The 14,923-nt window shown below is 40.2% G+C and overlaps 1 protein-coding gene across 1 annotated transcript in view; it reads right to left on the bottom strand.

The window, feature by feature from the left end:
• Positions 1-4,158: 4,158 nt before the first annotated feature.
• Positions 4,159-14,923, bottom strand: part of NDUFA8 (NADH dehydrogenase (ubiquinone) 1 alpha subcomplex, 8, 19kDa) — a 28,408-nt gene continuing 17,643 nt past the window's right edge. Inside the window, exons 3-4 of the mRNA XM_006890684.1 lie at positions 10,247-10,412; positions 4,159-4,473 (exon numbers count right to left, since the gene is read on the bottom strand). Coding sequence (XP_006890746.1) covers positions 4,336-4,473; positions 10,247-10,412 — 304 coding nt within the window. The 3' untranslated portion in view covers positions 4,159-4,335. The remainder of the gene's footprint in view (positions 4,474-10,246; positions 10,413-14,923) is intronic.

Below are 14,923 nucleotides of genomic sequence, written 5' to 3'. Positions count from 1 at the left end.
GCATTGGAAAAACAAGGAATTAATGAAATATTATACAAAATGGGTGACCCTAGAGGACATTATGTTGAGTGAAATACCTCTGTCACAAAAGGACAAATGTTGCATAGTGCCACTGTTGTAAAATGGGTGTGACATCAGGGTTGAAGGAAGAATGAGACAGAGGGGATAAATAATGTATACTGCATTGCAACAGATGAGGGAGAGAACTGTTTAAAAGGGATATATGATTAGATATTATTGTCGTGACAGGAGTCCAGAATGAAGTCTGCACAGTGGAGTGGACTTGGGGGGAGGGATTGTATAACAATGAAATAATTTTTCTTTTGCTTTTCAAAGAGCAGAGTGAATTGGCAAAAGTGCAACAATGAATGAATGGAAACCCTAAGTCTGTAAACTTTCATTAAAATTCATAAAAAAAACAAACAATGTATCGGTGGGGGGGGGAGGCTTAGAGTCTTTGGTGGTTTGAATCTGCCAGTAATTCTGCAGGAGTAGGCGGAAGATGAGCAGTGGCCTCCCATTAAGATTGACAGCCTTGATTCCACTCCTTTGGCAGTGAGAGGGAGGGAAGGAGGTGATTCCAGGGTGCTGAGAACACTGAAGACCATACAGTGAAGGACAAGAGCGTGGCCTCTGGAAACAAGACAGTTCCTCTGCACACTGGACCATCCATACAGTGAGCGGGTCATTTAAATCTATCCTTAACTGTGTTTTCTTTTGTAAAATAAACATGACATATACTATCTTCTTCAAAGGGCTCTGAGCACTCAGCACAAAGCAGTCTTCAAGGAATATTTATTTACATTAAGTTCCAATTTTCTTTTCAGAATGAATCTAGGAAGCAATGTAGCTTAAGTCATCTTCTTATGTGCTGTCGAGTCCCTTGCAACTCATAGCAATACTATGCACAACAGCTCTCAACCCTGTTCTATCCTGAACAAACCTGTCTCCGACACACCTACCCCCATTACTCCAGTCACTGAGTCAATCCATCTCATCCAGGGTCTTCCCCTGCTGCACTGTCCCTCCACGCTTCCAAGCAGGATGTCCCTCTCCAAAAACTGGTCCTTCCTTGCAACATGCCTAAAGTATCCAACAGAGCTTCAGAGGACAACCACTTGGCCAACTGACTGGAAGAGATACTATTTGTTCCCATTCCAAACAAAGGTGACCTGAGAGAGTGAAGAAATTATCAAACAATATCATTAATACCACATGCAAGCAAGATTCTACTGAAAATTATCCAAAAACGACTGGAACAGCATATCAACAGAGAATTGCCAGATGTGCAGGCTGGATTTAGAAGCAGTCGTGGTATTATGGGTATTATAGCTAATGTTGCTTGGCTGAAAGTACCAGAGGAATGTCTTTCACTATGAAAAGGCTTTTGACTGTGTGAGGCATCTTGTTATGTGCTGAGTCGCCTGTGTCTCTTAGCGACCCTATGTACAACAGTCCTAAATCCTGCTTACCCTGTGCCAATCTTATTGTCTCCAACACACCTAACCCCATTACCCCAGTCCCTGAATCAATCCATCTCGAGAATCTTCCTCTCCTGTGCTGTTCCTCCACCCTTTCAAGCATGATGTCCCTCTCCTCCCTGCAACATGTTCAAATTAGGTCAGACAAACCTTTAGAATCCTTGCCTCCAAGAAGCAGTTTAACTCTCTCCAGGATGAATCTGTTCCTTAACAGTCCATATTCTTCTCCAACACCACAGCTTAAAGGCATCAATTCTCCTTCTATCCTCCCTAGTCATTGTCCAGCTCTCTGATGCAGAACAAGTGATTGCAAAGACCATGACCTGTATCAGGTACACCTTAGTCTCCAGACTGACATTACTGCTCTTCAGTACTCTGGACAGGTCTCAGACAGCAGACTTTCCCAACCCAGTATGTCTTTTCATTTCCTGGCTGCTGGTGCCAAGGGTGTTGATTGTGGAGATAAGCAAATTAAAGCTGTTTACAATCTCAATCTCTTCACCATCCATCCTGATGCTGCCAATTGGCCCAGTGGTGAGAATCTGTTTTCTTGATATTGAGCTTCAATACATATGAAGCCTGTAGTTCTTGACCCTCTACAACAAGCACTTCAGGTGAGGGATCTTATAAATGTCAAATCTTCAGCACCCTGATTGTAACTTACCTACCACTGGAACCTTCCAACTACTTGGAACAAAGAGGTTAATTAATAATTGTCTCAGCTATTTAAAAAAACACAAGAACACAATACTTTTCTACATTAAATTGGAAAATTTGAGGCAAAGGAGACTGACAAGGAACTTTTTTTTCCTTGTTGTCGCTGAATTGCACTTGATTTGATGGTAATCAACAACCATCACCATCAAAGCAGATCCGACTGGCACATAAGACTGTCCCACCTCCAGCAGAACATCTGGTAGATTCGAACTGCACTCCTTCGGGATTGCAGCTTCTTGCTCCTAGGCTACCAGAGCTCCCTGACAAGGAACTTCTGCAGTACTGGTGAGGGATGTCTGTTAAGTGCCATTGAGTCGACTACAACTCATAGCAACCCTGAACAATAGATCTGAGCCTTGTAGAGTTCTCACAATCTCATGATGAGACTCATCAAAAATACTTTCAACCATGTGGTCAGAAAAGGTGAGGTTTAGAGATGGATTGGATCATGCCAAGCTCTTTAACAGCAGTGGGAACACTTTGGACATCTTGTGTCTCATCTAATGAATGCCTCAGCGATCTACTCAAGAGAATTCCAGGATGGTAGAACTAAAACGGCTTTTGGAAGACTAACTCAGTCCTGGTGGCTTAGTGGTAAGAAACTGAGCTTCCAACGCAAAGGTATGCAGTTCTAATCCAAAAGCTACTCTGTGGGAGAAAGATGGGCAATTTCCTCTCATACCATTTACTGCCTCTGAAAACCTGCTGGGAAGTCAGCTATGGGTCAGTGCCAACTTAGTACACAACAGAACAATCCTGGTGACCTAGTGCATAAAGTGTTGGGCTGCTAACCAAAAGGTCATCAGTTCAAATCCATCACTCACTCATTTGGAGAAAGACAGGCTGTTTCCTCTCATAAAGACTTACAGCCTTGGGAAGCCAATGGAGGATGATTCTACCAAGAGAATCAACTCAAGGGCATTCGATTTAGTCTAGAAAAATCTATGAAGCCCTTGAGGGTATAGTGGTTTAAACACTTGGCTGCTAGCTTTAAGGTGGCTGCTAACCTTAAGGCCAATGGTTCAAACTCACTTTGCTGGACAATTATCCCTTTGCTTCAGGTTTACTCCATTCTTTATGGCTACTACTGTGTGTGAACTGACTTAACAGCAAAAGGTTTAGAAAGACTTATCCAACTATTCTCCTTTTCCAGAGCTCTGTAAATGAGAAATCAAGGCTCAGGGAAATGACTTATGCAGGGTCTTATGGGATTTAGGCCACATCTAGAAGGTGTAAAGTCACTGTCACACATGGAGGAAATAGCCTAGTAGTGAATAAGGAACTGAGTAGATTGGGAAAAAAAAAAGACATAATAGTGCTTTGAACCAAGGAGTTTTATAAACACTTGAGGCTTTAACCTGCCCGGGAGGTAGATAAGCATTCTCCCTTTATTTACTTTGTCCTTAAATTCAACCCCTTGCAAGAGGTTAAGGAACACACCCAAGATTGGAATTGACACTCAGACCTCCGACTTCCTGGCTTTGAGGTTGGGAGCTCAGCCTCCACCTCCCTGGACTATCAGGAAAAACATCTGGGTTATAATGCTTGAGGATGGGCTATCTAGGGGAAGTGGTGGAAGTTTGGTTCTTTAAGAAACTCAGAGCAAAACTGAGTAAAACCCAGCCAGGAGGCCCCTCCCATGCCCTGAGTCATAAGGCTCACACATTTTTTCCCTTTCTATTCCTTTGTATGATCTTTGGGGGAATCTATTTGTCTGAGATGAATGCGAAGAAAGAGAGGACTACAAATGTGTGAAACAGACTGGCCATGAAGAGCTGTGCCGGGTAACAAAGCCTTTCCTTTTACACAGTCGTTCCTCCCTCATCCAGTGTAGCTCCCTGTCACAAGGGTGAAGGTCGTCCTAAAGCAGAGAGAGGAACAGGCAGGATCACAAGAAAAAGCAAGGGGAAGTCATCTTTAGAGGTCAAAAGGTTACATAAAACATAATAAAATACAACTGTTTCCTTTAAAATTTTTAATGGCCAGGAAATGGTATAGAATAACTGCCAAGTCACATAAATTAACTTTTCTGTGTGTGATCCCGGAAAGCACACACTATCGGACAATGCAAACTGCACCAGCGTTCTCATCAGTTGTTGTCTGGGCGCGTGACTGAGCAAGGGCCAGTGACCCATCTTCACACGGTCCAGAAAAAAAAGCGGCTGCCGTGCTTGGCAGGCTTCAGGTCTCCTTCTATCTCAGGGTTGGGTTCTGGTCTTGGTCTTGAGTGATAGGGATTCTCAGGCAAAGGTCGATCTGTTTTCACTTTGGTGACCTGTGGTGAGTCAAGAAGAAATGAGTAAAGTTAAAGTTCAGGTGGTGAAGCCTGTGACAAGCAATGTGCTTTCAATGTTTCCTCTCTGCTTCTGCTGCCCCTGCTACTAGAAACAAAACCCATGGCTACTAAGTCAGTTTCAATTCACAGCTATTCCACTGATTGGGGTAGAAATGCCTTATACAGCTTCCATGATTATGAATCTTTTATAGAAACAGAGTGTTTCACTTTTCTCTTGCAGAGTGGCTGGTGGATTTGAATCAAATTGCAACCCAAAAGGCATCCAAGGCTGTACTGCAACCCCAAAGGTGAGTGGTTTGAATCCACCATATGCTCTGCTGGAGACGGAAGGGCAAACTCCTCCTGTACCAATTTGACATACACAAAATTAAAACTTTTTTTTAAAAAAATGCATGCAGTTCGAATTAAAAAAAACTACACCATAGGATAAGAATGGGAAATTTCCTCCTGTGTGATTTACTGCCTCTGAAAACCACTAAAGGGTCAACTATGGGTGGACTCTGCCTCGACAGCATACAAAAACAATATTTCAGTTAGAAGTCCAATGCTCAATTTACTGTACTACTAGGGATTCTTCCCAAACTACTACTCTAGTTTAAAGCTTGATCAAGATTCATCAAATGCTTGCATAAACATTTACAAAAGCTTACCTTATGTCATTCCACAAGGTGGTCAGATACACACCAAGTGATTTAAAAGACCATAGCCTGAATCAGGTGCACCTTAATCTTCAAAATGCTATTACTGATCCTCAGTAATGTGGAGAGGTTCCTAACTGCAGACTTTTCCAATGCTGTATGTCTCCTGATCTCCTGACTGTTGGTACCATGGGTGTTGACTATGGAGCCAAGTAAGATGAAGTCATTGATAGTTTCAATCTCTTCTCCATCTATTATGATGTTGCCTATTGGTCCAATGGTGAGAATTTTTGTTTCTTGTTGTGGAGATATAATCCATACTGAAAGGTGTAGTCTTTGATCTGCAGCAAGCACCTTAGGGCCTCCTCACGTTCAGGAAGCAAGGCTGTGCCCTCTGTATAACACAGGTTGTTGAGGAGTCTTCCTCCTGTCCTGATGCTACATTCTTCTTCATAGAGTCCACGTTCTTGAATGATTTGTTCTGCATAAAGACTGAATAGGTATGGAGAGAGGATACAACCCTAACACACATTTTTCTTCTTTTTAAACCATGTAGTGTTTCCTTGCTCTATTAGTCCAATAGCTTCTGGATTTCACATGAGCACAATTAAGTGTTCTGGGATTCCCACTCTTCTCAAAGTTAGCCACAATTGGATTTTTAACAGTTATTTCACTTGCATGTGGATCACCTTTCTTGGGAATGAGAGCAAATACGATCTTTTCCAGTCAGTCGATCAGGCAGCTGTCCTCCAAACTTCCTGGCACAGACTGGTAAGCACGTCCAGGGCTGCAACTGTTAGCTGAAACATGTTAATTCGAATCACATTGATTCCTGGAGCCTTATTTTTTGCCAATATCTTCCAAGTAGCTTGAACATCTTCCTTCATTATCACTGGCTCTTGATCTGATAGTACTTCCTGAAATATTTCAGTGCTGGCCAATATTCCTCCCCACCCCCCAATACTCTTTTGTGTAGTGGTTCTATGTATTAGCTCCATTCTATCAGTATTGCAACTCAAGACTTTTTCGTTCTTTCAGCTTGAGAAATGCCAAGAGACTTCCTTTTTTATTCTCCAGTTTCAACTCTTTAGCACATTCCATTATAATACTTTGCTTTGTCTTCTCAAGCTGCCCTTTGAAATCTTCTGTCCAGCTCTTTTACTTCAGCATCTCTTCCTTTTTGGTTTCTCAATGCTGTAGTGCAATTTTCAGAATCTCTCCTGACATCCACTTTGGTGTTTTCTTTCTTTTTTTTTTTTTTTTGCACCCAAACAGGCACATGAACCCTGGACCCTCAGCTCCTCTGTTTTTTTAATGATCTTTCTCTCTCTTCATGAATAATTTCCTTGATGTCATCCACAACTCATCTGATCTTCCATCATTGGTGTTCAATGCTTCAAAGCTATTAAGATAATTTTGAAATTCAGGTAGAATTAAAATAGATTCAAGATCATATTTTTGTTCTCATGGACTTGTTTTCCTTTTTTCAGCTTCCATTTGAACTTGCACATGAGCAACTGATGATCTTTGCCACATTCAGCACCTGGCCCAGTTTTGCCTGCTGATATGGATCCTCTCCAGTGACTCCTACCAAAGATGTGGTCAATCTGATTCCTATGCAGTTACCCAGTGTGTGTAAAGTCACCATTTGTGTTTTTTAAAGGGTATTTGCCATCAATAAATCATTGAGCGTACAAAATTTGACGATTTGATTTCCGACTTCTTTCCTGTCACCAGTCCATACTTTCAGTCTACCATTCCTTCCTCAGTGTTTCCAACTTTTGCACTCCAGTCACCTATCACCATTACCTAATTTTGATTGGTCAATTATGGACTGCAACATTTGGTTAAAATCTTCAGTTTTATCCTCTTTGGCTTTAGCTGTTGGTGAGTATTAACAGGTCTTCTCTGTGTGTACGGAGAACTTTATCACTCTATCACTCAGAACTTTGTACTTCAGAATAGAGCTTGAAATTGTCTTTTTAACTATGAATGCAACATAATTCTTACTGTTTCTCATTCCCAGCACAGTGTTCCATGTGATTATCTGATACAAAGTGTTCAATGCCAGTCTCAATGTTCATGCACTCCATTTCTTTTTTCACAACTTCTAGTTTCCTACTTCATACATTCCACATTGCTACTATTATAGGATATCTGCAGCTATTTTTCCTTATTTTTATTAACTTCTCTTCTGGGCTCTTCCTCTAATACTGTAACTGTCTGTGTTCCTCTATTATTCATAGGATTTTCAGAAGCCTGCTAATTAAGAAGTGGATAGCCAATCCTGCTTCCTAGTCTGTCTTAATCTGGGAGCTCCACTGAGACCTGTCAATAATAGGTGTCACTTCCGGCATTTGACACACTGGAAGCAGAGCTTTTAGCATCACAGCAACCCCTTAAGTTACCTCAGTACAGTAGAATGACAGACAAGTGCTGTATTAATAAAATCAATGATAAACAAAAAGAAGATAATAATGGCATTTACTAGTGTCATTAATTAGGAGATCTTTAATGGTTCCTATTTCTTGACAGAGTAATTAAAAATGCCTCCAGCTGGTATTTGAATCTCCTTTAAGAAATTCACAGTATTAATGAAATACATCTAGAAAACTGTTTCTTAAATACACTTAAATAAAAGGACCTCTTTAACAAATATTGCATAAGAACATTATTGTAAAAATAGGAGGAAAGATAACTAGTAAAACATGCATGGGAGCTCAAGGGGGGCAGGGGTGGGCGTGGAGAGGTGAAGATGGGTAGGGATGAAATCACAGGGTTGCACAGTTTGGTGGGTGGAGGGAGGGGATGAAGGAAATGGGAAGGATCCAGCTGAAAGACAGGGTAATGATGGGCAAGGTCAAATGGTGATTAATTTTATAAAACATAACACATGTGAATTATTTTTAAAACATAATGTGAATGAAAAACAGTGTGAAATACAATGTATATGAACTTTGTAAGCAAACCAAGGAAAAAAGAAAAATAAAACCCCACAATGTATGGAAATGATTGTATGAAACAGTGTGAATGAAGTAATGTGTGAAACACAATGTACATGAGTTTTATATGCAAACCAGCATTAACTTCTTTTTTTTAAAAAAAGGACTTCATTAACAGATAAATTAGTGTGGACATAAAAGGTGAGGAAAAATGTGAACACAAATACTACTGGTAATTACTTTTGGGTGATTAGCCAAAACTGATCTTTAGTTTTTCTATATACTTTTCTGAATATTTCACAGAGAGTATTTTTATAATATGAAAGAATAATAAAACAACTGCCTCTATTATATAATCCCCCTAAAAGTATATATTTAAACTGTTTACTAAGGAAATGGTCTTAGAGAGTTTACTTAACTTTCTACTTCTGTAAAATGGGCTATCAGCAGGTGCACTAGGATGAAAGAGAACAGAGTGTACATAGTACCTGAGGTATAGGAGGTGTCCCAAAAGCTATTTTTAATACTGTTGTCAAGATGCCAGGATAATGGGTTGTTGTTAGGTGCCACTGAGTCAACTACAATTCAGTTGTTTTCTTTGTTAAATGTGTAAAACCTGCCACATTATAACTCAGAATCATGAATTTGTTCAGTTCAGCAAAAGAAGATATCCAAAAGGAAGAAAGGGAGCTGATGGCCTAGTGGCAAGAAGCTGTGCTGCAATCCCAAAGGCATGTGGTTTGATGCCACCAGCCACTCTGTGGGAAAAGTATGGGTAATGTTTCCTGTGCAACTAACTGCCTCTAAAAAGCTACAGGAGGGTCAGCTATGTGTTGATTCCAACTTGATGGTACACTACAACAAAGAGAATATAATCATTCCAGATACAAAACCAAAAATCGCTAAACCACTATTCTACCTATTACTTAATTATCTATAGATGTTATACACAGAGGCGTGCATCCACGTGTCAGACAATATGTTCACACAGGTTCACTTACTTGATCCTCAAAGAAAATAAGGAGTATTAGCTCCATCTCGTAGATGCAGTAGGATGGAAAATATTAAGCAATTTGCTCAAGCTCTCACAGCAATTTGGTGGCTTCAACAAACCTATAGGCCCCCTTTCAAAACCTGGTCAGATCAGAAAGCCTCTTGTATGATATAATAAGGAAAAGATGTTTTATCTTATAAGAAACAGGGAACTCCAGAAAATCTCTTTAAAAAGAAAGAGACATAAGACTTCTTTTCTACATAGATCATTCCTGTAGTGAAATGTAATCACATCTTAAATCCTTCAATTTCAAAGAATGCACTGCCTTCTAACACTCAAATTGAGTCACCCCTTCCTTCTAGGGAGTTCACAAAGCCTATGTTAAGAATCTATTTAAAAAGAAGATAACAGCACTGAAGAATACACTAGAAGATGTTAATCATAGGAAGTGATGACTCTGTTGAGTGAATAAAAAGTGAGGTGATACATAAAATCACTCAGGTTTCTAGCTCTGATGTTTCAACTTCTGTGTTATCACAACTGAGGTAGGATATTTATAAGACAAAGCAGGAAACTACATTCTTAATACTATAGGCAATTATGTTTTAAATATGTATATATCTTTGGTATGTACTATAGGGAGCTCCGGAGGCTTACTGGTAAGAAGCTGCACTGCTAATCCAAAGGCAGGATGTTCAAATCCACCAGCTGCTTTGTGGGAAAAAGATGGACAATTTCCTCTCATCTGATTTACAGCCTCTGAAAATTTGCTGGAGGATCAACTGTGACTCAGTTCCTACTTGACGGCACATAACAACAATATGTCCTATAGAGAGCTAACATAATCCTCCTAGAGCCTATTCACCACTAAATTCCACAATTATCTCAGTTATGTTTTCAACTGAAAGCATCCCCTAACATCCTGTTTATCCATCTTTACTTGCCTCTGTTCTTTAATTAGCTAATTAATAAATAACAAATCATAAACTATAAGATCTATTTAAAGGACTATTTCTATCAATCCCTTTTAAATTGTGTATAATCACTTGCTAATTTGTCTGATAAATTTGAGTTTCTCACATCCTATCTGTACTCTCCAAGACTTTCTAACCTACCCCAGCATTTATGCAGCCTTTAGTCAGAATAAGACCACCACAACCACAAACTGCTGCTTTTACCTTTGACAGCTCTCCCAGGTCAGGGCGCACCCAGCCCAATTTGTCCAGCACACACTCATCAAACTTCGCCTGCTGTTTCCGACAGTGACGAAGTAACTGCAGGCCGGTATAATCAACGCAGGTCCAATATTCTGTAAAGGGCTCCGCACAGTGACGCTTTATCTGCCTGGAAAAGGGGGCTCAGTTAGGGTCAGCTCATTATGAAACACTGACAAGCAGAAAAATGGAAAAAGTAGGAAGAGACCTCAGGTGTATTGTCTTGCTTTAAGAAAGAATAACAGTAAATACTTTTCCCTCACATACTACTCAAAAGTAACAAACAAGGTATTCTGAGGAACAAAATCTACTTGTTTCATGCAGCAAAAACAAATAAAAAGAAAATTATATCCTAAGATACGTGTACTTTACGCAGAGGGGAACTCCTCCCTTCATGTTAATTTATTATTTTTTTTATCAAATACTAAAAACTAAGTGTGGCAAATTCCAAAGAGAACGGGGTACAATCACTAGACGGGCATACAATGAGAAGTCAAGAGTGAGAGATACAGAATTATAAAAGGCAAATAAATACTAACTAAAAGGAAGAGAATTCTAGTCATTTAATATATAGCTTAACTGCCATACACTCCTTTGAATTCAACGTCCTCCTACTAATGCACTGAACAAAACAAAAGCACTGATTTAATAATCTTTGTCACTGAGAAGAAAGTTAAATTCTATTTAGTGGTCTCTGGTTAAGCACTGGTAGCATAAAACTGGTTCAGGGGCCATCAAAAATGACTGAGGGAAAAAGTAACTTTTATGTAAAAAGGGGCCCTTAATGATATAGTTGGTTGCATGTTACACTAAATGGAAGGTCAGATCTTCGAATCCACCAGCCGCTCCACTGCACCAATGAGCAGTCTCCTCCCACAAAGATTTATAGCCTTGGAAACCCAATGCAGGGTCACTATGAGTCACACATGATTATATGGCAGCAGAGTTTGGATTATCTAAAATGAGTCTGTCTCAGTTATTTTGCAAAATCTTCCTTCTCTAACTAAATGAAAACTCAAGTAGGAATAACTTTATTTCATGAAAAAGCTATACTGAAGGTAGTGGTAGAAATTCGGAGGGCTTCCTTCTGCCTAAACTGAAAACTCATAGCCATTAAGGCAGAAGCAAATCATAACTGACACCCCCCCCCCCATCTCCAGCAGCCTTCTGGAGGCTGTAAATCACACAGTAGGAGACTGTCCATTTTTCTTCCTCAAAGCCATCAGAAAGGTGCCCCCTTTGGGTCAACACCAGAACTCCCAACCAACCACTCCATCAGAGCTCCTTCCCTCATCCCAAAGAAGTAATAATTATGGAGTGCTTATGTATAAAACTCCAGAAACCAAGATATATATAGGAGGAACCTTATTTAATTTGTCTGAGGAAGGAAAAACCTTCGAGATGGTCTAAGAAAAAGAGAATAACCATTCATTTTACAATGAAAACATTGAGGATTTGAGAGGGCAAATGACTTGGCCCAGTCTTATTCTCAATTTTCAAAATCCCGGGTCTCACCAAATCAGTGTAGCCTTTTCTTTGCTTTTAAGAAGTTAAACACTCAAGAGTATTCAACTCAACTCAATTCACTGCTGTCAAGTTAGAACTAACTCAGAACTGATGCTCCAGGGTTTCCAAGGCTGTAAATTGCATGGGAAGACACTGCCCATCCTTCTCCTATAGAGCCACTGGTTTTTGGCAGCACAAAACTCAAGATAGAAATGGGAAGTCAATGTGGACAAAACAGAGTTCAAAATGTTTTTGGAATGCCAACAGACACATGAAGAAATGCTCCAAATTACTAGCAATAAGAGAGATGCAAATCAAAACCACAAGGAGATACCATCTTACTCTAGTAGCAGTGGCCAAGTTTAGCAGGCCAGCAAGTAATAAATGTTGGGGAGGATGTGGCAAAATAGGAACTCGTACATTGTTGGTGGGATTGTAAAATGGCATAATCACTCTGGAAGGCAGTTTGACATTTCTTTAAAAAGCTGAACAGAGAAATTCCATAGGACCCAGCTATTCCACTGCTTGGAATATACCCTGAGAAAATGAGAACTGAGGCACAAATGGGAGACTTGTACACCAATGTTCAACAGGAGGGTTATTCACCATCATAAGAACATGGTAACAGCCCAAATGCTCAACCACAATGGAATGGATTGAGAAATTATGGTACATTCACATAATGGAATACTATGCAGCATACAGGAGCAATGATTTTAAAAATTACTGCTCAACATGGGAGGAACTGGAGAACATTATGCTATGTGAACTAATTCAATCTCATAAAGACAAATATTGTAAACAACCATGATTGTAGAGTGTGTACAAGGATGCAAGTGGGGAAGGGCTTAAACACAGGGTCACACAATTTGATGGATGGAGGGAGGGATTGGTAAAAAGGGGAAATGTCTGGTGTGAAAAACAATCTACATCAACTTTGTATTTAAACTAGTATAAAATAAATTTTTTTTTAAAAAAGTAGTTGTAATGGAGATTTCTACTCTATCATTCTATAAGAAATGAAGCATTTCCTTTTCCTGGAAAAAAATACTACACTGCAGAGGAGAAATAAGGCTTTGCACAATGAAAAATCTGCTCTCCATTCTTGTCTTCCAAGTGTTTTTTTTCTCCTCCTGGGAGGCAACCAGTATTATGAGCACCCTTCTAGATACTCTTAACACACAGCTTTTGGAGTAAATGGCAGCAGGATTGGTGTGAGGAAGGGGGAATGTCGGTAAAGGGGAAGCAACAGGAAGAAAAAAAATAAAAGGGCACTCTTCTGACTTGCCCAACTACTACTGCTGACTACTGACTAAGAGAGCATAGAATCTGGTCCTGGACAGACCAGAAGAAAACTCAACAGCATAAAAATGGCCAGGATTGCTGGTCTGATACAGACAGGTGGAACTCCCCAAAATATATCATTTAGTCACCCTCTGAACCTGGAAGGCTCATTCCCATAGTTCTTTCCACCAAAAATGGAAAAACCTAAAGGGGAGGTCTGGTGGCTTAGTGTTAAGAAGCTACACTTCAATCGCAAAGGCAGTCAGTTCAAATCACCAGATGCTCTGCAGGAGAAGCACGGGCAATCTCCTCCCATGAGATTTATTGCCTCTGAAAATTTACTGGAGGGTCAGTTATGGGTCAGTTCCAATTTGACAGCAAACAGCAACAACAACAATGGGGTAAACAGTAATACCATGGAGGCAGGGCACCACTTGCACAAGGATAAAGCCAAGAAGGCAGGAAGGAGTAGGGTAGAAGGATTAATGGAAATGGAAATCACAAGGAAATAAACGGGAGAAGTGTGGTTATACCGTGAGCGTTATAATTAATTTTATATAACAAATTACGCATGAATGGTTGAACAAAAAACTAATTTGCTTTGTAAATTCTCAGGCGCATTGCCATGGGAAAGTCTGCTGTCAGGGACCTCTCCAAAGTACTGAAGAGCAATGCTGTCTCTCTGGAGACTAAGGTGCATCTGATACAGGCCATGGTCTTCGCAATCACTTGTTATGCATCAGAGAGTTGGACAATGACCAAGGAGGATAGAAGGAGAATTGATGCCTTTGAGCTGTGGTGCTGGAGAAGAGTATTGAGAATACCATGGACTGCTAGGAAAACAAACAGATTTGTCCTGGAAAAGGTTAAACCAGGTGGCTCCTTGGAGGCAAGGATTCTGAGGCTCCATCTAACATATTTTGGACATGTTGTGAGGAGAGACCAGTCCTTGAAGAAGGACGTCATGCTTGGGAGGGTGGAGGGACGGCGCAGGAGGGGAAGGCCTTCTATGAGGTGGATGGATTCAGTGACTAGGGTAATCGGAATGGGAGTGACAGAGACAGTGCGACTGGCACAGGACAGAACACAGTTTAGGGCTGTTGTACATAGGGTCGCTATGAGTCGCAAGCGACTCGACAGCATATAACAACAACAAATTCTCATTCAAGTCACCAAAAAAAGAGAGAAGAGTATCATTGGTAGAGCCAAACACAAAATTAATTTTAAAATGCACACACAAAGTATCTTTGCATGTGGATAAAGGCAGCGCAACCAAGAAAGACATGCAAAGGTGTCTTTTCCTTGACTTCCTGGAGCAGGGTTTGCCTAACTGGCAGTCACTCTCCCTTCCAATTTTCCTGTGAGGAAGAATTTGTTTCTGTCTCTTAGCAATGCAAGGTGAACCTAACTCACCCTCCACTCTACAGAACGTGAAACACATCTGGTCAAGAAATGCATCTGACATTAAACAGCCAGAGTAATGAGACTCAGTCAAGAAATCAATGCAGGTACTCTGTCTAGACTTTTAGGTTAAAACAGCAGCTTAGAGGGACGTCATCTTTTTCTGCAGCAAAGTGAGAGTGTCTTTGGAAATGAAATGAAAAAAAGAAAAGCAGAGCTAAGAGATGGAGCAAAAGAATAGAGCAAAAAGATATCAAGCAGTTGTAAAATTACTCAAGCCTCTGGGTCCATCTTGGCTTATTGCCAGTTCTATTTCTGGGCTTTATAGTCACATGAGTGAATTACTGTTGAGTTTCTGTCCTTTTTAACAGACTTTTGATTAGTATGTTAAAACTTTGCTTTTATCATTAAATTATTAATAGTCATTCATTATACATAATTACAATAATT

The sequence above is a fragment of the Elephantulus edwardii genome, unplaced genomic scaffold (genome assembly GCF_000299155.1).
Source record: "Elephantulus edwardii isolate Elephantulus edwardi_28Jun2011 unplaced genomic scaffold, EleEdw1.0 scaffold00092, whole genome shotgun sequence".
NCBI lineage: Eukaryota > Metazoa > Chordata > Mammalia > Macroscelidea > Macroscelididae > Elephantulus > Elephantulus edwardii.
Note: the sequence above shows the minus strand (reverse complement) of the source record. Positions and strands in the feature narration are given on the sequence as shown.